The 22,302-nt window shown below is 32.2% G+C and overlaps 1 protein-coding gene across 1 annotated transcript in view; it reads right to left on the reverse strand.

Moving 5' to 3' along the window:
* LOC145330006 (caspase-14-like) overlaps positions 1 to 22,302 on the reverse strand; it is a 35,516-nt gene that overhangs the window by 9,659 nt on the left and 3,555 nt on the right. The window contains exons 6-17 of the mRNA XM_080174533.1: positions 21,206 to 21,262; positions 19,848 to 19,875; positions 18,733 to 18,815; positions 16,950 to 16,983; positions 16,254 to 16,307; positions 13,104 to 13,232; positions 12,091 to 12,144; positions 11,037 to 11,097; positions 8,997 to 9,042; positions 8,410 to 8,513; positions 7,702 to 7,787; positions 560 to 623 (exon numbers count right to left, since the gene is read on the reverse strand). Coding sequence (XP_080030659.1) covers positions 560 to 623; positions 7,702 to 7,787; positions 8,410 to 8,513; positions 8,997 to 9,042; positions 11,037 to 11,097; positions 12,091 to 12,144; positions 13,104 to 13,232; positions 16,254 to 16,307; positions 16,950 to 16,983; positions 18,733 to 18,815; positions 19,848 to 19,875; positions 21,206 to 21,262 — 800 coding nt within the window. The remainder of the gene's footprint in view (positions 1 to 559; positions 624 to 7,701; positions 7,788 to 8,409; positions 8,514 to 8,996; positions 9,043 to 11,036; positions 11,098 to 12,090; positions 12,145 to 13,103; positions 13,233 to 16,253; positions 16,308 to 16,949; positions 16,984 to 18,732; positions 18,816 to 19,847; positions 19,876 to 21,205; positions 21,263 to 22,302) is intronic.

A 22,302-nucleotide genomic window follows, 5' to 3' on the forward strand; every position in this document is an offset into this window, starting at 1 on the left:
TTGGGCAAATTTAGTTTGACAACCAGGCAGGGAGGGTGCGGACAATTGGCTGTTTATTACACTAGTCCCCAAAGTTTATTGATAACCGGTTTTCTTATGAGTTGGCTTACCAACTTTGGGGGACTTTTATTGAATTTTGATTAGTTGCTTCATTTAGTTGAGTGTCTAAATGTTTCAAAAACCAATTATAATGTAAAGAACTGGTAATTTTAAGTATCATACTGGAAGATGTTCATCAATTTATAGGCCATTGTCATATCCCTTTAGATCCCTGCAACATCGGACAGTACAATTAGGTTAGTAAAGTTAATAGATGATGAGAAATTTAGTTAGACAACAATTAGACTGTACAATTATGTTAGTATGAACCAATACTGTTCTCCTTTACAATGTATAGCTTCTCATAGGTCATTGGAAGGTTTATAGTTATTTTTATGAAGGGTATAACCAACCTAACATTTTTTAAACTAAAAAAATTGGGGGAGGGTTAAAATTTGAGCAATCAAAACCTCAAAACCCCATATAGGCTTAGTTAATCTAAAAAGTATAAAAAGTTTACCTGGATTGAAATAGATTCGTTTGTACAGATGTCGCATTTCTATATTACACGTCTGCTTCTCTCCCTAAATATATAGATAAATAGATGGATAAATTGGTAGTTGAATGATGGATACAAATAGATAAATAGATGGATAAATAGGTTAGGTAGATAATAGATGGTTAAATTGGTAAATAATAGATGGATAAATAGGTAGATAATAGATAGATAAATAGATGGATAAATAATAAATATATAGATAATAGATGGATAAATTTATAGATAAATAGATGGATAAATATATAGATAATAGATGGACAATAAGATTTACTTATAAATTAATTAAAAGTTCATTTTTTTCTTTAAAAATTTAAGGGATGGATAAATAGATAATAGTTATTTATCGCATCGTATTATCAACATCTTTCCGTAGATATTAAAATAAAAAAAACCGTAAAAATTGTCTGTTATTTGATTCTTTGTATGATTTTTTTGTGTTGCTGAGAACTTGTTCTAATCAACCGAAAATTAATCGATTTCAAAGCCATTCTTAAAAGATAATGCAAAGGAAATAAATTGAATAAAGATTCGCTTTGTAATCAGAGCTATCTATAAAGAAATTATAAACAAACAGACATGCCCATTGTGTAAGAAAAGCCTTGCTTTAAATAAGATCCTGTTTAAACATAACGTGCCAGCTGTAAATTAGTTTCTGGAAATAATCACATACATATTGCAAATTTAATAGGATTTATTATCGTATCATAGACAGCTTTCCACGGATATTAAAATAAAAAAGCATAAGATTAAAACCAGTTTTTGTAGACATAGAGGCCGAAGGCCCGAGCTAACAAAACAGCTATTATTTTTTTATTTTAATATTTGCGGAAAATTGTTTGTAATAATATGCTCTACATGATTTTTAACTTTTTAAGTATGGCTGAGAACTGGTTCTAATCCAGCGGATATTAATCGGTTTTGAAGCCATACTGGAAAAATACTTTACAAAGTATGTACTTTTTAAATCTCAAACGTAGTAGAATTTCCTCAGGATAAAGGATATAAAATTTTTATTGGGTTTTATCAACCCCCCCCCTCCCCCCACCCCCCAACAAAAAAAAAATTAAAAACTGTTGGCACGTTCTTGTATGTATAAGTTTTCCTAGTCGATTCTGCTAAAGATAAATTTTCATCTAATTTTCTTTTTCTAGGTCATGGAAAGAAAACGAAGTTGTGGGTTTCATCGTATTTTCACAGTAGCTTTTAAAAGGTTATTTTAGGTTAGGTAGATAGATAGATTTATTATTCCACTAGTTACATATAATATAATAATAAAGCACATTAGGATTTAATAATGAATTACAATTAACATATACAGTATTATATATTAAAATATAACTAGGAAGATTCATGGCACTACTACACTGTATCTTGGTACGTTGTAGATTTACCCACGACTTGGTTCTGTTTTTCAGGTTGGGGATTGGGTGAAGGCGGCAGAAGGACAAGACAGGCTGAAAGGCCAAAAGTCATGTTTAAATGTGTTATATTTTTTAAATTTAGTAGCCTTCATTCCTGCCTATCCCCCTTCGCCCTGAAAATGATTACATTATAACATATATTATTACATATATGGATACTTATGAAAGAAAAAAACTTCCGGTAAGCAGGTTTATGTTTCATATTGTTACAAATTTTTTTGTTATTTAATACAGTAGTTGTTTATTTTTGTTTTATGTTTACTTTGCAAACTAGCTGTAAATGGTTAAATCACATACATTGTCAGTTGGGTTATTTTGTCATTTTATGTCATGTCACAGTAGTTTCATTTTATTATTCTTTGTCTTTGTATATTTTTTGCTCTTGTTGTAATTTCATAGTACTTTTTTAAATTTTTTTTTTGGTGGTGAGTTTTCAGGTTTGTATATGTTTGTGTTTTTATTGGTGGTTTTGTTTTGTTTTTCTGTCACTGAGTGTTTGAGTTTTCTCTGTCTGCGTTATGAGCTGTGTGTCAGAGTTTTGATTCCAGAGCGAGCTGTTGATCTAAAATAAAGAAATTGATTTTTGATTTTTAGTAATTAGGAGTGTCCTTTTAAGTACTTGTTTATATTTAATTAATATATTAACTGTTCATGAATCAGATTGTAATTTTATAACTTAAAACTCAGCAATTAGCAGTTTTAATTTTATTTTTGACGAATCAATGAATATTTCTAAGAATTAAGTCAGCAGATTTTTTTTCTTCTTAAAAGTATGAATTTTAACTTAGTAGTTTCGATTTATTATACTCTAGTATTAAGTAGTTTTTAAGGTTTTTAAATTTGCGCTCCATACTAGAGTGTGTTAGGTTTTTATTTTGTGTAGTTACCTTTTTTTAATTTTTTTTTAGTGTGTTAGGATTTTATTTGTGTAGTAACCTTTTCTTATTTTTTTAAGTCAGTGTAAGTGTTTTTTTTGTATTAGTAACATAGTTAGTGTTAAATTGCTTACCTTTCACAAATATAGTGAGTTGTGTGGGAATGAGATGTTTTCATTCTGAAGCTCTCAGCACAACTAGGTTAAGTAAATGTTAATGATTACCCCGCAGGGCTAGAGCCCCCCACGTGGGCTGGAAACAGGAGAAAAGCTAGTGTGAAAATACGACGAAACCCGCAACTTCGTTTTCTTTCCATGATACCTTTTTCTTTATTCCTACAAACTACATCTGTAAATTAATCAGAAATATTCCAAGTATAATAGTATTTTAATATCTAAGAATCACGCGTATAATATTTGTAATAGTTATTTATCGCATCGTATTATAAACAGCTGCTCGTGGATATAAAAATGAAAAATTATAAGATTATAACCAGTTTTGTCAGACCCCAAGGGCCAAAGAACTGATATAAATTTGAGTTTTTTTAAAATGTTTGTAATACGATACTGTACATGACTTTTCAGTATGTCTGAGAACCGGTTCTAATTCAGTGGATATTTATTGGTTTTGAAGGTATACTGGAAATTATTTTTAACCAATATTCATTAGCGACTGGCTGTATGAACTAACTTAGAAAACCTCACAAAACAAAATTAGCTTTTTTTAAATCTGATCATAAATACCATTTTTCTGAATTTTTTATTTCATTAATAAAGGGGACTATCCACGAACAAGAGCACGTGATTCTAAGTACCTTCCAGCATTGATCCTAAGTATTTTCTTTCAGAATATAATAGGTCACTATTAATCATTAGTATATTTACGAGAAAATTTATATTTCACCACTTCAAGTTGAAGAAAAGTATAAAAATGTCCAGCATTTTTAGGTGTCTTTAATTGTCCATGTTGTCAAATGCTAAAAATAAAAAAAATTTCAAAAGTACATTAACTTTTTCTCATATGTATGTTTAAATTGACGCTAATATGAATTAAGGGGGGGGGGGGGGTTAATGCAACCATCTCGTAATCAGTGAGCAAATGGCACTTAGAATTCGAATTTTGATCTAGAATTTTGCATGAGTAATCCTTGGTAGGTCTATTTTCCCTAAATTGAACAAAAAGTTGGAAAAGTAACGGCTAACGGCTGGCGGCTCAGCAGTTTAGACATTTTTAAAACTATTTCAAGGGAAATCATCACAAACCTATCTCCACATAATACTCTATGCTGCTCCAAAACGTTTTCAAACTGTTCTAGCCACTAGTTGCTGGTACTAGAAATCTAAAAATGATTTTTTTTGTATCATTTCACATGATTTAAAGCAAAAATATGTTTCAAAAATTTGATTCCTACATAATTTATGGCAGATTTGCCCTAAAAATAGCCAAAAAACGGCTAAACGGCTGAGCTGTTAGCCGTTACTTATTCAACTTTTTGTTCGATTTAGGGAAAATAGACCTACCAAGGATTACTCATTCAAAATTTCAGATTAAAATTCGAATTCTAAGTGCCATTTGCTCACTGATTACGAGATGGTTGCATTAAAAAACCCCCCATTTACAACATGAATAACATGAGTATTCGCATATGTATCATCAAATATCCATTTTATTAAAAAAATTTGCTTCATAAAAGTATATGTTACTATAAGTAATTTCTTGTACATAAAAGTAAAACATATATATTACTAGCGGCTTCGCCCCTAGCATCTAGGGGCTTTGCCCCAAGAGGTTTGATCATTACCAAACCAATTTTTCGTATTTTAGATTTAAAAGAAAAATTTTTAAAAAAAATTTTTGGGGGGGGAGAATTTTTTTTTTTTGGGGCGGGGGGGGGGGGTAGTTGACCCCACTATTTTAATTTTAGTTTAAAATTTTTTTTTTTTGAGGGGGGTATTTTTAATTTTGGGGGGGTTGAGGGTGTCCCACCCCCCAAGAAAATAGCTTAAAACCACCACAGGACCATTAGGTATAATCACTGAAGAGTAGAGCCCAATCGGTTCAGTGGTTACTGAGATCTTAAGCTTCAGACAGACAGACAGACAGACAGACGGACAGACATCAAGCTACTTTGTATTATAGATAAACTAATATATATTGAAAGTCATTTATACTGTACCCAAGTTGTAGTCCGAATATGTGTCTGTACAAGTCAAGTTTTTGAGTAAAAGATTTACCACATATATCACAATACTATAAGTTTTCAAACTCAATCAAAATACCTAAAAAACATGGTGAAACATAAATTTTCTCGTCAATTATTAATGATTAATGGTGACCTATTATATTCTGAAAGAAAATACTAAGGATCAATGCTGGAAGGTACTTAGAATCACGTGCTCTAGTTCGTGGATAGTCCCCTTTTAAACGTTATCTAATCTACCAGCCTACCTATATGCATTTAGTCTTCCTTTCTAAATTTTTTTAAAAAGTTATTGGGCCTTTAAGGTGCCACTAGAGGCGCAGCCGCCAGTCTGTAAACAGGAAAATCAGTATTGATTAATTGTAATTATAGGTAATCTTAAATCCTCGAAAGCTGGAAAATTAATCAGATTAGCTAGATAATCATTTTCCTTACTTACTTTTAACCATCAAGAAGGGATGGTTCATCTGAAGATAACTTGCATGTCTCAAATTTAATTTTTTTTTTGTTGTGGGGGTGTTTTTCATTTTTTGGGGGAGTTAGGGGTGTCCAAACCCCCAAGAAAATAGTTATAAACCTTCCCGGGATCTATGAGAAGCTACCCTGTAAAGGAGAACCCGATCGGTTCAGCGGTTAGCGAGATCCTCCGCTACAAACAAACAGACAGACATCGTTCTACTTTGTATTATAGATAACTAGCGGCTTCGCCCCTAGCCTCTAGGGGCTTTGCCCCAAGAGGTTATCAAAAAAAAATTAAGGTGAAATTATTAAAAGGACCAAGGAAATCTCCTGCAAAAAATTAAAAAAAAAAAAAAAATTGGGGGGGATTTTTTGTTTTTGGGGGGGTTGGGGGTGTCCCACCCCCCAAGAAAATATCTTAAAACCACCACAGGACCAGTAGGTATATTCCCTGAAGAGTAGAGCCCATTCGGTTCAGCGGTTACCGATATCTTAAGCTTCAGACGGACAGACAGACGGACAGACGGACAGACGGACAGACAGACGGACAGACATCGTTCTACTTTGTATTATAGATATACATCGGTGGTTTTCAGCTGTTTAAAGTATGATGAAAATCTTACATGGTTCAATGAAATCAAGGAGGGAGAAAAATCATTAGATATAGGCGATATTTCTAAAATTTATTGGGTTTAGTCCCTTTCGTGACAACGCCTCTTAAGGGGCGTTTCGTCCGATTTTTCTCCTATTTCTAGCCCCTGCGGGGCAATCACCTAACCTAACCTACAATGACCTATCAAAAGCTTCTGTGAAAACACGACGAGGAGTTGTCACGAAAGGGACTATACCCATTTTTTTATAGTATTATAATACACACTACTACAGCAAAATTTTATATATAATAGTTTATCGGCTATTGTCCAATCCCTAATATAAAATCAAGGAAATTAAGAAACTAATTTTGACAAAATCCATGTATTAATACAAAACAATAATTACATCCTTTGGTTTTGGGAAAGCTATAATTAATACTATTTGCCATGCCCCTAGAGGGAAGGGGGGGGGGACAGTCGACCACTAACTTTTAGATTTAATTTTAAAAACAAAAACAATCATATTGTTATTGTGGGGAGGGGATGGGAGGGGGGAGTACCAGTGTAATTTACATTGCAATGTCCCCTTCCTCCCTGCGGATTCGTCTTTTTTCTTAAGAGTATTTTCAGAGTTGATTGTACATTTACAAATATAATATCTAGGTGTATTTTTTTCTTTTTAAATTATGTTAATCAGAAAATTTCTCCAAAAAAAAAAGAATAGGTAATTAGATTACATTATTATTAAAACTGTTAAATTAAATAGTTATTTATTTCAATGAAATCTTTTTTTTGCGGAAATTATAAGAATTAATCCGTTTTTCGTATTCTATAATTAAATATAAAATTAATAATTCTATGGAAGATATTTCAAGAAGTTATTTAGTTTTAATTTTCATAATTTATATGTATGATGGAAACCAAAATGATAAAGGATTCGATCCTTTAAAATAGTACCTCATTAAAGCAGCTGCCACGCCAAATTTCAATGCTAGGTATAAATATTTTTTTAATTCCATTTGTTGGTAAAATAAAATCGACCAAAATTTTTTTCGATCGTAAAATTGGATTGTATCATTGGCTGTGACTAAATATATCAAAAAGTTTCGTCTTCTAGAAATTCCCTGTTTAGTTAGACGGATTATTGTGTCTGATTTATCATCTATGAGAATAAATCTATTATATAAACAGGGATGTATATTCTGCACAAATATTTTTTCCACGGCTGCAAATTATTTCATTTATGATTTATTTATTCCCCCCCCCCCCCATAGTTTTTGCAATAAGGAGGGAGAAAAATATATAAATATTTTAAGTACTCTTTATTTTGTTTATTTTTTCACCCATCCCACCTATTTTTCAAGTTTTTTTCCACAAAGGAGAGGAAAAAATAGGAAAAATGTTTTTAAAAACTCTTTATTTTTTCATTTTTTCTCAATCCTACATATCAACTCCTCCCCCCCCCCCCCCCCCTCCAACCTTTAGCAGGGGATAGTTATACACCCCTGTATATTAATTATATAAATGTTGATAGATAGATAGAAGTAAGGCATACCTGTTCGTTTTCAAATTCTGAAAGTCTTGCACTTGTCATCCTCAATAAATCTATTAGTTCAGTATTGTGCGAGTGTTCAGAAAAAACTAAAAAAAAAAATGTTATTTTCTGTGTTTTCATATCTTGTTTTACATGTAATATAGTATCTGGTATCAGAGATATAAAGGGATAAGACAATGGCCGATAAATTGATGTATATTTCCAATGATGATACACTAAATTCCCGAAAGTTGTTAAGCCAACGAATAAGAAAACGTTATCATAAAGCTTTGGGGACTAGAGTAATAAACTGCTGATAATTTGTCTAGAAGCCTATCCATAATTTTAGAGATTCGCTACTTATGGATGTTGTCATCCTTGTTTTTTTAATTGTGTTCAATCCCTGCAATCCGCGGAGTTACCATGTCCCTAATTGAACCTAACATACGAAAAAATACCCCACACCCCCAAATTTTTTAATAAGAAAGAGGGGGGGGGGGGGCATTTTAAGGAAAACCCCCAAAATTGACTCCTCAATAAAGAACTAAATAATAGTTATTTCTCGCATCGTATTATAAACAGCTTTCCGCGGATATAGAAAGTACAATTATGAGTACAATTATACTCGTAGAAAGCTGGATATAATACGATGCTAGACATAGTTTTTTCGTATGGATGAGAACCGGTTCCTATCCACCGGATTCGAATGAATACGAGAAAATATTTTACCTTCTACTAAAGATTGTATAAACCAGGTGCCATTATAATGATCTCTGAGTGAGGCGTACCCAGGAATTGTACTGTATGCTATTATCATATCTTCCCATGTAGGTCTAGATCAAATAAAATGATTTAATATATAGAGATAATAATTTAAATATATCAAGGACGTCAAAGCTTTTTTAATGTAAGGGTGGGGTGTGTACAAAATCTCAAGAGGGGGAGTAAAACGGCGCCAAATTTGTTTTACCAATGCAATTAAGATTCTACAAGATAAATAAGGATGACTTCTACATCCATTAGTTGCTGACCAAAAAAATGATAAAATAGAAATATATTGTAAAAGAAAATCACGAAATCTTTTTTACGTATTTTTACATTTATAGGTACTTCGTAAAAGACTAACAGACCGACCGACAATGTGAATTACATATCGGATGCAATATTAGTACAGGAAATATCTTGTACAGCACCTGAGAAAATCACGTTTCCCCCGTAGCGGACGGACGGTCAAAGTGAATTCTAGAGTAGCTTCGCTATTTAAAGAAAAGAAGTCTAGACATATTTTTTTCATTTCCCTGAAGAAAAAAAATTACCTTGCTCTGGAACAGGTCCCTCTATCCGTGGCGTCTTGTACTTTATCTAAAATGGAATAGTTTAATGAAATGAGTTTAATATGATTCTGTTAGAATATGATAATTATTGACAAGCCTATCCTTTTCTAAAATTTCTTTTTTATTAATTCTTAAAGAAATAGAAGAAAATATTTGCAAGCTTGACTTTAACAAAACGTTTGAATTGTTTATTTTCCAAAATGTATTGGACAGACATCTTAAATAAGGGATATGACAATGGTAGGTGAATTAACCCAGCTCATACCAATAACGAAATTAATTCGGAAGAAAATCACGAAACCTATACGTGTTTTTCAGCTGTCGTTGAGGGGCAACACATCGTAAATTTGACGACCTCTCCATTTGCCCCCCAAATATTATTTTATATTTATTTTGCTTGTTGGTTATACCTTATTCCTGGAATTAACCCCCTCTAAACATATAAAACAAAATTGCCTCGTATTTTGATTAATCTTATTGGAGGAAAAGTTCGGACACTGTGAATGTAATTTTCTTTACTTTTTTTCTTTTTACGTTTTATGTCATGATAATAACAGTTTTACTTATATAAAAGCAAAGTTATATAAGAATACTATACATACACGGGTTAAAATATTTACTTAATTAAATATGTAATATGAGGCAAATAATTATATAAAGGCAAAGTTTACATCTTACTCTCGTTTGTCATTTACACAATTTTCAATTTAAAGGTTTTAGTGTGTCATATAAGTTGCCCTCTTTAGAAAATTATATAAATAAAATATTTTATTTAAGAAATATTAAAGGAATCATTTGATTTTAAAATAAACGTTAATTCAATTAATCTAAAAGGATAAGACAATGGTCATTAAATTGATGCACATGTGACCCGATGATGATACATATATTAACCCTTCTGTAGGCTACAATTAGTGGTTTAAACGTTGGGACACTCAACCAACTGAACCAACCAATCAATTTATAATACAAAGTAGAACGATGTTTGTTTGTACCGAAGGGTAGCTTCTCATAAGTCCCGGGAAGTTTTACAACTATTTTTGGGGTAGGGTACCACCACCCTTCTAAGAGAAATAACAAAAAAACCTAATTTTTTTACGTACAGAGACTTAAACGCAACATGGATAGGTAACATATTATTTTTTTTTCAACCAAACATTCAAAGTGCCACTAGAGGCATCAAGGGGCATAGCCGCTAGTATTCAATAAGAGGGGTGTATTATCTTATTTAAAGGAAACTGTACCAACCGAAAACTTTAGAACAAGTTTTATACTCCAACCACTTACAAGACACATTTAGAAATGTTCCCATCAGAGAAAACAAATAAATCCATTTAGCTAATTGCATTTTCAACGTCTACTTTCCTTGTTTTAATAGCAAAACTACTCTAAATAAACTATAGGATTATATCCTAACCCTGTTTGTTTGAAAAAAGTTTTTTTATGTAGCAGATTTGTCACTGTATTTTGTAAGATTTTTCCCTGAAGTCATTTGCAAAAACAAAAAGCCTAGAATAGTTAGTGAATAGTGTATCGTATTATAGACAGCTCTCCACAGAGATTATAAGAGTAATTCCGGTTTTGGTAGCCCCGAGGGGCCAAAAGCCCGTGCTAACAAAACTGGTATTAAGGGGGAGGTAGGTTATGCTAAAATTTCGTAAAGGTGTGAGTTTTAAGGCTTAAAAACAGTACCTAGTAGAAAGATAAAATTTATGTTAACTTTAAAAATAAAATAAAAATGTTTATAGTTTTTTTCAACAATTAATACACATATTTAGTGAATATTATCGTTCTACTACTATTTTTAAGCCTTAAAACTCACATTTTTACGGAATTTTAGCACAACCTACCTTCCCCTTTTATGATTTTTATTTGTTGAAAGTTGTCTACACTATGGTACGATGAATAGTTTTCAGTATGTTTTAGAACCAGTTCTAATCTAGCGGATATTAATCGGTTTCGAAGCCATACTTGAAACTCGTAATGATATAAGTTTAAGAACAGCAAAAAATATATAAATACCTGACATGGCTTTTCTTTTTCTTTTCAGGTCAGGTGGAATTTGGTCCGAGGAATCTACTCCCTGCAAAATAATTACAAGGAGTGATTAACAAAAAAAAACAAGATTCCATTTTATGCAACCGTGGCTCAACACGTAGCGCATCCGCTCGTCATCGGGGAGGTGATAGGTTCAAATATTGGCCCTAAATATCGGCGTCATAACTAAAGGCGTTAAAATGATTCCTACTGCTGCTATGTCAAGTGCTTTGGCCCATAAACAGGCGCAACTCAGTACCATGCACAGTTAAGACTTCCCAGACAAAGGTCGTGCAATCAAAGGGTTGTTGTCTGTAGCTTTACCTAATATCCTTAGGTGTTAGAGTATCGAAGATGATGCTTTGGATTCTCTAGATGATCACTTCTAAGAAGATTCCCGCCCTTACCATAGTATTTAAAATATATACATCGACGTTCTATTATGTTATCAGTCGTTTTTTATATAAAGTTAAAATACAAATATTTTAATTTAAAAGGGGGGAGGCGGATGTGCCACTTTTGAAACCAAAAGTAAAACGTGCAGTGCATGATCTCAGCCCATAAAAGAGTTGCAGCTTTAAAATTGGGCACAGCAGTTGCTTTTGTGAAGAACAATATGGAACTGTGAAGAAACAGTGGTGGAACCGCCGCTCCCGCCGAAATTTTTTTATGCCTTTTTCGCCAAATTAGACAGTTCTCAATCATCTGAGAAAAACTTTTTTCTGTCATAAAATTTTCCCTTATATTTTACGTGACACTTGTAATATTTCAAACATGTCAATATTAAAAAAATTGCAAGTGTAAAATCTTACAAGTGTTAAGGGAAAATATAAATATCATGTATCGTATAGTATTGTAGACAATTTAACAAGAATACCTAAAAAAAGAAAAATCATAAAATTAATACAAGTTTTGTTAGCCCGGGCATTCGACCCTTCGGGTCTAACAAGACTGGTTTTATCTTATAATTTTTCATTTTAATATCCGCAGAAAGTTGTCTATAACACTATGTGATCTATAATTATTCTGAAATGAATACCTGATCATTTCTATCTCCTCTGCAGGCCTGTACAATGAAAAATTTGGGTTTTCCCTAAAAAAATAATAACATAAATTCTAGACATTAAAGATAGGTATAGGTTTCATTAAATAGTGATTCTAAAGATTTAGGGATGGTATTACTGACGGATAAACTATTTTCTCCCCAAAATCTTGTAAGTAAAATTGTATTTCATTTTTCTAAAAGAGGATAGGATATTTAAGGTGCAAGTCATGATGTACACTCTCAATTATTACAAACAAAATATTCTCATCTCATTTAATTAAATAATTGGTGGAAGAATTTGGCACTACTCGTTTGCCAAAATAATAATGAAAAAGTGCCAAAGTTTTTAAGCCAAGAAATAAGAGATCGTGTTCATTCAACTTTGGGTACTTTACAGTAAATGTCCCCTCCTGATTATCTTAAAAAAGGATGAAAACATCCAAAGCGAAGCTTAGTACCTGTAGAGTGTACCTCCCCCCCCCTACCCCCACCCGACAATACTATGACTCTGGGTACTAAAATTTTCAAAATTGAAAAAAAATCCTAAGAGGATAATACCGAATATAAAAGTCGAAACAAAATTGTAAGTAAATTTGTTGAAAAACTTCTGAAATACAGGATAATGTTTATGGACATACATTTTTAGGACATGATTATAGAGATGCTTTGTTATAACATTGTACTTTGTTGTCCTAAGAATAAGTATTCTAAAAATCAGATCAATCGGATAATTATATCACATAAAATTTGTTGTTAACAAAATAAAAATCATCATGTTTAAAATGGACGTACGGACATTCTGGTAACGATTATAGAGTTGCTTCGCCTTCTAAATCGTACCTAACTACTACAGGAATCGTTATGCAAAGTTTAAAATCAATGGGACAATTCTAACATGCCTAAATTAACGAAAAAATCCTACCCTTTCCGGACGGATGTACGGTTGGACAGACCGACCCTAATTTTAGAAAATCTTTGCTTTTAAAACTAACAACAATAATGCTAACCTGTAGAGCAGGACAATTCTTGTTATTAAAATATTCGTAAATATATTCCATATCTATGCTCTGTCCATCTGCAGCATACACAATCCCGTCCTTTCCGTGGCTTAAGATCCCGACAACGGCCATATTTGCCTAGATGTACAAATAAATTATAAATTTGGTAATAAAAGAAAAAGAAAAAACTAAATATAAGAAGCTTCTTTATAAAAGGGGAGCCAATTCGGTACCGCGGTTAGAGATAACACGCCTCTATTATATATATAAGTACCAGCGGCTGAGCCCATAGCATTCTTTATCGAGGGGGTAGGTAAAGACATAAAATATATTAAAACCATCCTAAGACTTAAAACTAAAAGTAAACCATTCCGGGACCTATGTGAAGCTTCCCTCAGTTGGAGATGTTAATCGGTTAAGTCGTGAAATCTTAAGAAACAGAGTAAAAAACAACTTAGTATTATGGAAAAAAATATGAAAAGATTGGTTGACAGTGATACGTGTTTTGTACGTTTTTGAGGGAAATATCACCCCCCCCCCCCCAGTATAAAAAAGATAGGCAATTCTTATATTTATACCCCAATGAGGCTCTTGATAAATGCAGCTTAGACAACAACAAAATTAATTATTTGCCCCTCAAATATTATGTTAGACTTATTTTGCTTGTTGGCTATACCTTATGGTTTATTTTTAAATGCTTAATTAAAACAATTTGATCTTTTTCAAGACCCCTTAATGCTATTATTATCTAACAACAGGAAAAAAAAGTATTTTTTCTTCAGTTTGTACTGGTGTCATGTAAAAATAAGACAAGAAGAGAATATAGATATGAAGCGCAGCAAAGGCAAGCTAACAAAATTTCAAATAACTAGCGACTGGGCCCCAAGCATCTACGCCCTACGCATTTAGGTGTTCTTCTTCGAGAGGGGAAATTGGGCCTTTAACATACCGTTACCTATGTAACCTATGTTACCTATGTTTCTATAAATCGGTTCAGTGGATAGAGACCTCTTAAAGGACAGATTACATAATACTTTACAAAAATTAGGAGATTAGTATAATTTACAGTCAATGTCTCTGAAAACTCTGCACATCGGCACTCGGTGGTACACGTACGGACATTTCAAAGTTATAGTAAAGTTACGCTACAAACAAATGCAATTTTCAAAATCTTCTCGAGTCCAAATGTTTTTCCTAGAACGATAAACTTCTTTAATTACTTTGTTTTTTTTTTGGTAAAAATGAATATTTTAAAGTTTTACACGTGCAAAATTTTAAGAAAATTAAATATTTATCTCTATTTGGCGGCGCTATGTTTAGGTTTGTGTTTTACTTTGCTTAGAATCCCACTATATTCGATTTCATATTATTTTCATGTATTATTAATCGTTTTGGGTGGCTTGGCCACGCGGCTCAATGCACAACCAAGGCAAACTATAATGTACTGGGAAATATTTCTTTATGTACTTTGATACTTTGAAAACAGGATCAACTAGGGATGGAAATCCGTCAAATTTTTTGACCGGATTCGGATTCTTACAAGAATCCGTTAAAAAAAATGGCGGATCCCGCGGATTCTGGATTCTTATTTTTGGCGGATTCCGGATTCTAGCAATATTTTAAAAGGTTTTTTTTTTTAATTAAAAAATTTAAGTGCTACTTATGTCCTAAACATTAATGTTCTTGGTGTTCTCTATAATTCACTTCCGAGAATCGAACCAGATTTTATATATAATGATGATAATCTTTGCCTTCAAAAAGCAGGAGTTGAAAGAAAAAACTCAGGACGCTAATTTTAGCCTACCAATTAAGAATCCGAATCCGCTATTAAAAAACGGATTCCTGACACTCAACTTTACGGAAAATACAGGAAATAAATGACCCTCTTAATGTGGATAAAACCTTCTTTTAAAATGCGTACAGAAAAATTGCATAAACTCCAATTAAATTTTTAAATTTTGTTTTTCAAAATACTTATCATATAAGCTTTAAATTAGATAAGCCAGAAATAAGTTTAATTAATTAACCCATTCATCTTTTCTTCAATGAAACAGAATTCCTAGGAATAACTTGTTAAACAAGTAACTGTTAAACAAGAATAAGAACACCCAAAAAAGCAAAGATTAACAAATCTGAAAGTTACAAAAAATTAGTGGCAGCGCTTTTGATGTTCAATATCAGCAGAAGTCAGAAATCATTACAAAATTAATGCGAACTAAAAAAGCATGTAGGACGTAGGTACCAATTGAGCAAAAGTCCATTAATTCAGGCATCTAAAGGGATAAGACAATGGCCTATAAATTGATGTACATCCCCAATAAATAATTTTACACAAAATTACCCTTTCTGTAGATTACAACTAGTGGTTGAAACACTTAGATACTCAACTAAATCAAAATTCAATAAAAGTCCTTAAAGTTCTTTTGCCAACGAATAGTTTGGGGACTAGTGTAATAAACAGCCTATTGTCCCCTCCTCTGTACCATTAATTAATCATACAAATTCTAGGGAAGCTGCGGATTTTAAACTCAGGTTTTCATAAAACAAGTTTCCAGAAGTTGAAACATATTTCAGCACATTTATACTATTTTTGTTATAAGTTGTAGGCGCTTTCCCTCAAAGTATCTTGTTGAGCAATCAACCCCCCCTAACGCCCATAATTTTTTTATGAATTTAAAAGAGGAAAGGGGTGGAGGTTGTTAATTACTTAAGTTAGATTACATTGGGTTTTATACTTAGTAGCCCTGCAGGGTTATAGCACCGCAGATATAGGACTAAAATAACTTGAGGGGGGGGGGGGCATTTCTCGATAATCTAATTCAATTTAAAATAAGGACTCGAAACAGTCACTATCTAAAACCAAAAAGAAGTAACAGCACCCTATTTTCCATTTAATTATCCTACATAGTCAGAGTTAGAGAGGGGGCAATTACAATTATTACACTAGTCCCCAAAGTTTCATCATAAGTTATTCGTTAGCTTAACAACTTTGGGGACACATAATGAATTTGATTGGATGGTTTATTAAGATGAGTGTCCAAACATTTGAACAACTAATTTAATCTACATAAGGGAAAATTTTGTAAATTAACATTGGGGATGGACATGAAATTATTATTTATTGTCTTATCCCTTTAGATCCCTGCTAAATTTGCTTACCTCTTTATGAAGTTTGGAACTTGCAAATTCTGATAACTCTTTGTAGAAGTTGGCCTGAGATACAAAGTGTTCATTTTTTTTTAAATGGCGTGAAAAAATCTTTGAATTTGAATACAGCTAACCTTCATTTAGAAGACAGGTCTTCTTTTCTAACATTTTTCAACTTGGCACGTGTGCAGAGATTTTCAAGGGTGTGTGGGCCATAAGGGAGAGGCAAGGAACATAATTATGAGAGGGCGGGGGGGGGGGGGGGGGGTCATTGATACCCTCCTTTTTGTCGCTATTGTTCTTTTTAAGTATCATAAAAAAGTTAAACTAGAAGCAGTAGATATAAATAGGAATCTCATAGGTTTTTATTTTTCTTTCTGTTTTTTAAGTTTAAAACCACCACAGGACAAGTAAGTATATTCTCTAAAAAGCACAATCTAAATGATTCAGCCGTTAGAGAGCACTTAGGGACATATAAATTTGATTCTACTTTGTAATACAGATAAGATTTTACTGGTGCCCAAAGTTTTATAGCTAGGTAATCTTATTCCTTGGCTCTAAAACTTTGGGTACTTATATTGAATATTAAATAATTAATTCATGGGTCCATACATTTCAACCAACTATTTTAATCTACGGAATGAGTTTTAATCATAAATTTATCGCTCATTGTCTTATCCCTGCTTTAAAACTGAATGAACACCAGACCTGAGATAAGTCTTTGCAAACTTGAACTGTGAAACTAAAACAAAAACAAAATTGTTTTTTTTTATAAAGTAAATATTAGGGTTGGACCGGATACAGGATATAAAGCTGATTTCTTCTTTCGGATAATGTCCATCTGTATGTCCGTCTATACAACCGTAAGTCTGTCAATCTGTAATATTAAGTGTTATTTCTATAATACAAAGTAGCTTGATGTCTGTCCGTTTGAAGCTTAAGATCTCAGTAACAGTTTCTTGGGGGGGGGGGGGGGGGGTACGCCAAAACCCCCTCCCCCACCCCAAAATAAAAATTTCCACCCAACCCCCAAATTTTTTTTTTTCTGGGGAAACTACTTCACATAAAATAAGCAGCACCAGAATTTTTTTTATTTCCTCTTGGGGCAATCCCCTAAAGGCTATATAGTACCAAGAATCTTTAAAGAAATAATGCTTGTGACGGTTTGTTAACAAGGATCTATGTTGTATAATATAAAAGATTATATTGCCAGATATCCAGTCGGATTTAGGATATTGAAAATGGCCGTATATCCGGCCCAACCTTAGTAAATGTCCTGAAGCTGGTTTGTTATGTCAGTTGTGTTATATCACAGTATATAAATAAGCAAGGAGAGTGTATATTAAGTTATACTGGTACCCAAAGATTTAAAAATGCCCTTGTATTAGATGGCTTAAAATTTTGGGTACTTTTATTAAATTTTGATTTGTCTGTTCATTAACCAGCTGTGTCCAAACTTAACAGATGATAATTCAAATCTACAGAAGGGGTAATTTTGTGTAGCTATATATTTAAGATACTCATCAATTTATAGGCTATTTTTTTATCCCTTTAGATCCAATGGTTTGTTATGTGATACTGTCAGAGTTGTGTTATGTCACAGTCATAAGGAAAAGGGATAAGAGGATGAATACTCACTCCCTTTTCATGGTAAAATACTACTTCCCCATCCCTAAATTTTTAAAGACAATTTAGCAGACGAAAATCAAAAGCCGCCCAGGGCTTTTTGTATGTCAATCATAAATAATAATGTGAATAAAAAGAAAAGCGATATTTAGCAAACAGCCGTGGGCGGTCAGAATCAGCTGAATGTTTATTATGAAAAAAATTTCCACCTTTCTAGAAATGAAAGGATTCATCTTTCATGCACAAATTTTTTAAAATAAAAATAGATTCTTTGTAATTTTTAATTAAAACATTAAAACGACAACATCTAAAAGTAAAAAGTAAAAAAAAATATTTTTTTATATGTTGTTATTTTAGTATTTTTTATAGGTATTTAATAACAAAATTTTCTTTTTATTTTAAATATTATATTCTAATTATTAAAACTTTACATATTAATTTTGTAATCCTCCCATTTGAAAAGTGGTGGAATAGCAATAAAATTTAGCGCGGCAACAGCGTTAATTAGGCCCCTGGGCCCACTGCCTATTTTCGTCTTCTAGTTGCTTCGATTCCTCTCTTTTATCTTTTTCTCTATGGTCACAGTGTATAAATAAGCAAGGAGGGAGGGGTCATTGGACTGTAAGTTATACTTGTACCCAAAATTGTATAAACACTTATTTATTAATTGGCTTAAAATGGTTATTGGGGGGGGGGGTGGGGCGGAGGGGGGGGGGGTATTTTTTTTCATGGGGGTTTCGCCCAGAGTACAGTGGGGTTTCCCCAACCCGCATATTATTTTTTTTACAAAAAGAAAAAAATTAAGGGGGGATATTTTCTTTGTTTTGGGTGGATTTGGGTGTCCTATAGGATATCATTCTTTTACCTAAGTTGTTCCAGCAAAGATTTCAGGTTTTCTACGTCTACATGTGAGCCATGTCTCCTCTCATGAATATCATTCTCATATACCTTATCATATTTTATATAATCAAAACGAAAAGTTTATTAGGTAAGTCATCTATGTAATAAAAGAAAAAAATATTCGATTAAAAATAAGAATAGGTAGGTAGTTATTTATCGAATCGTATTATAAACAGCTTTCCGCGGAATTAAAATAAAAAATTATAAAATTAAAATCAGTTAAAGGCCCTGGCTGACAAAAATTTTATGATTAGTGGAAAATTGTTGTATTACGATGCTCTCAGGAATAAGATAAAGCCAACAAGCGAAATAAATCTAAAATAATATTTTGGGGGGCAGATAAAAAGGTCGTCAATTCTACAATGTGTTGCCACCCAACGACAGCTGAAAATCACGTAATAGTTTGGGAGTTTTTTCGAATGAATTTCGTTGTTGGTAGAAGCTGCGATGCTCTGGATAAGGGGGGGGGAAGTTCTGACACATTTGCGTAAACGGTGAGTATAGGCTTTATCTTTGGACTGAGAGGATAGGTTATTAGGGATAATATCATTCTTATATGATGAATTTCCCCCAGATTTAAGATTTTTTGGATAGGCCTCCAGGTTCCGGAGCTCCAGGCCTCCAGGTGGTCTCTGTACAGGTAAATTTGAAAAAAAAAATTTTTTTTTTTAAAGTTACAGGTCAACTTACAAAACAAAATATGCATCTTTTTTAATATTATTCACATATTTGAAGAAAAAATATGCATATTTTGTTTTATAAGTTGATTTTTAACTTTAAAAAAAATTTTTTTTTTTTCATTTTTACCTGTACAGAGACCACCTGGAGGCCTGGAGCTCCGGAACCTGGAGGCCTATCCAAAAAATCTTAAATCTGGGGGAAATTCATCATATAAGAATGATTTTATCCCTAATAACCTATCCTCTCAGTCCAAAGATAAAGCCTATACTCACTGTTTACGCAAATGTGTCAGAACTTCCCCCCCCCCCTTAATCAGTATGGCTGAGAAAGAACTGGTTTAAATCCAGCGGATATAAATCGGTTTCAAAGCTATACTGGAAAAGAATAGGTTGTACTCACCTCTATATCAATGATCAAGGCATAACCTCTGAAAAAATATAATTTAAAACATTTTAAAAGGAAATTTGCTTATATTAAATTCAGCCTAAACAAACTTTAATAAAAATAAGGTTTATAATATTAAAGCAAAGTCAATTTTTCTATTATTTGGTGGGAAATACATAAATTGGTGATAAGACTTTGATTGGTGTTTGTAATGGAAAATCAATGCAGTAGCTAAGAACAACGCCCCCCCCCCCCCCCCCCCCCAATATGTGGCTCAATGAAAACATCAGCTGTTTACGTTATTTTTTTACCCCCTTTAGCATAGTATATTATACAGTAATATACACCCCTGTTTTAATCACAACAAAATGATTCTTCGATCTTACAATTTTTGCACAATATTATTGCAAAATTAAGGAAATTAAATAGGAAATTTGATAAACACAATAATGGATTTATCATTACTTGGATACACACACACACACACACACACACACTACTTGGATCTTACACCAGATTATCATGTTTTCTAATATTTTCATCGTAACGGGCTAAAATAACGATCTCCTCCATCATATCCAATCTCTATACCCTATCCCCATCCCTTCTAATAAATTAACTGATTGACCAATGAATGACAAAGGAAATAGCAACCTAAATTGACTACAATTTTTCCCCTGTAATAATATCCACGAATTCGATCCGAAAGGAAAAAAAATATTCAGGGAGGAAGGGGACAATGAACTGGAAATTTAACTGCCCAAAAAGTTAATTAACTTGTTCTGCCATTTAGTAGGTAACTTAAATTAAATACAATTTCTAATATTTATATATATGGTTAACCTATCCGAACACACATAGGAACAAACTAACCACATTATTTGCTAAAAAGTATAAACATTCTAATAAAAAAGGCCATTTTTTCATTTGTATTATAATTCAGCTACAAATGGTTGCATTTCTTAGTATAAAGCTCTGATTTGCCGCCATTATTATGAAATCATATATTACTATTGACTAAATATAAACAAAAATTTTCGTCTGCTAAATTTCCTTTTTAAATTTTGACCGTTTGGTGTGTATGATTGGCCATCTGTGGAATAGAGATAACCTAGAGACCTACTGTCTAAATCAGCCAATAGGAGAATACTCAAGGTACATTCAAGCTTTTCTTGGGTAAATTAATTCGTGTAAAAATTTCTTCACACGTATAATGTGAAGCATATATCATAAAATATAATAAGTTATAAATAGTTGAATTTCTTGGAATAAAGCTATATAACATTCTAAAAATTATACCGTCAAAAAATTGGGTCAGATTGACCATCTAGATATATCATGTCTATTATCTAGGGTACTAAATCTATTGTTACCTTGGCACTTTGTTCATTTCATAGGCCTTCATCTGAGAACCTTGGATTGAGTTACTCCTAAAAAATAAAATAAAACTTACAAGTGCTCTTATTAAGTTAAAATGTTCTTAATTATAACTAAATTTCTATACATATGAATTGGTCCAAAATTACGAACAGTTTGACTTAATAAGAGCATTTGACTATGACCCAACACTCAACTTTATGAAATTTCGACATAAAATGACCCTCTTTAAATAATTCTGGATGAAGTCATCTTTTAAGAACATTTCCCTTTGAATTTACATCATCAGTGTCTAAATATGCTGAGCTGATTACTAATGATATAATCTTACTTGTTTTCTTGAAATGATACCATATACGTGTTTACTCAGATTTTTCCTTATTTTCATTTTTTCACTCAAAAATTTACAAGAAATTTAAAACCTTAAAGGGATCATGCACAAACGAGAGCAAATGATTTTTAACACCTTCTATAAACTTTTTTGTTGTTGAATTAAACTATATATTAAATAGAGTTTAATGATCGAAAAATTGAATTCTACACGGGTATTAAAAAATGAAAAAAGAAGTTGGCACTATAGATCAAAAAATGTTTAAGACACAAGATTAACAATTGTTGCTTTATGTTATGCATATTATACTCAACATAAGGTTTGATAGCTAATGTTTCGACATAATCGATGATAATATCTTTAGTTTTTCTTTTTAATAACGATATGGTCGAGCAAATTGTTTCTTTCATTTAACTATATTTTATAGAATTTAGAAATTCCACAAATCACTTTCGAAAATTACTAAACCGCACTTGCTCTCGTTCGTGCATAGTCCTCTTTGATAATATTATTTCCTTATTTTGATTTTTTCAATCAAAAAGTTACAAGAAAAATAATACTAAGTATTTGATACTATATGGCTGCAACTCTAGTATCTAGGGCCTCTATAATAAAACTGAAATAGCCTTAAACCATCCCAAGATTTATGTGAAGCCTCCCTAAAAAGAAGAATTTAATCACTTCTGTAGTTATGGAAATTTTAAGACAATAACAACCTTACTATTTTATATAGTAGGATATAAATAAACACTTTTTTCTCTC

This window comes from Acartia tonsa, chromosome 10 (assembly GCF_053477335.1).
Source record: "Acartia tonsa isolate MP-2025a chromosome 10, ASM5347733v1, whole genome shotgun sequence".
Classification (NCBI taxonomy): Eukaryota; Metazoa; Arthropoda; class Copepoda; order Calanoida; family Acartiidae; genus Acartia; species Acartia tonsa.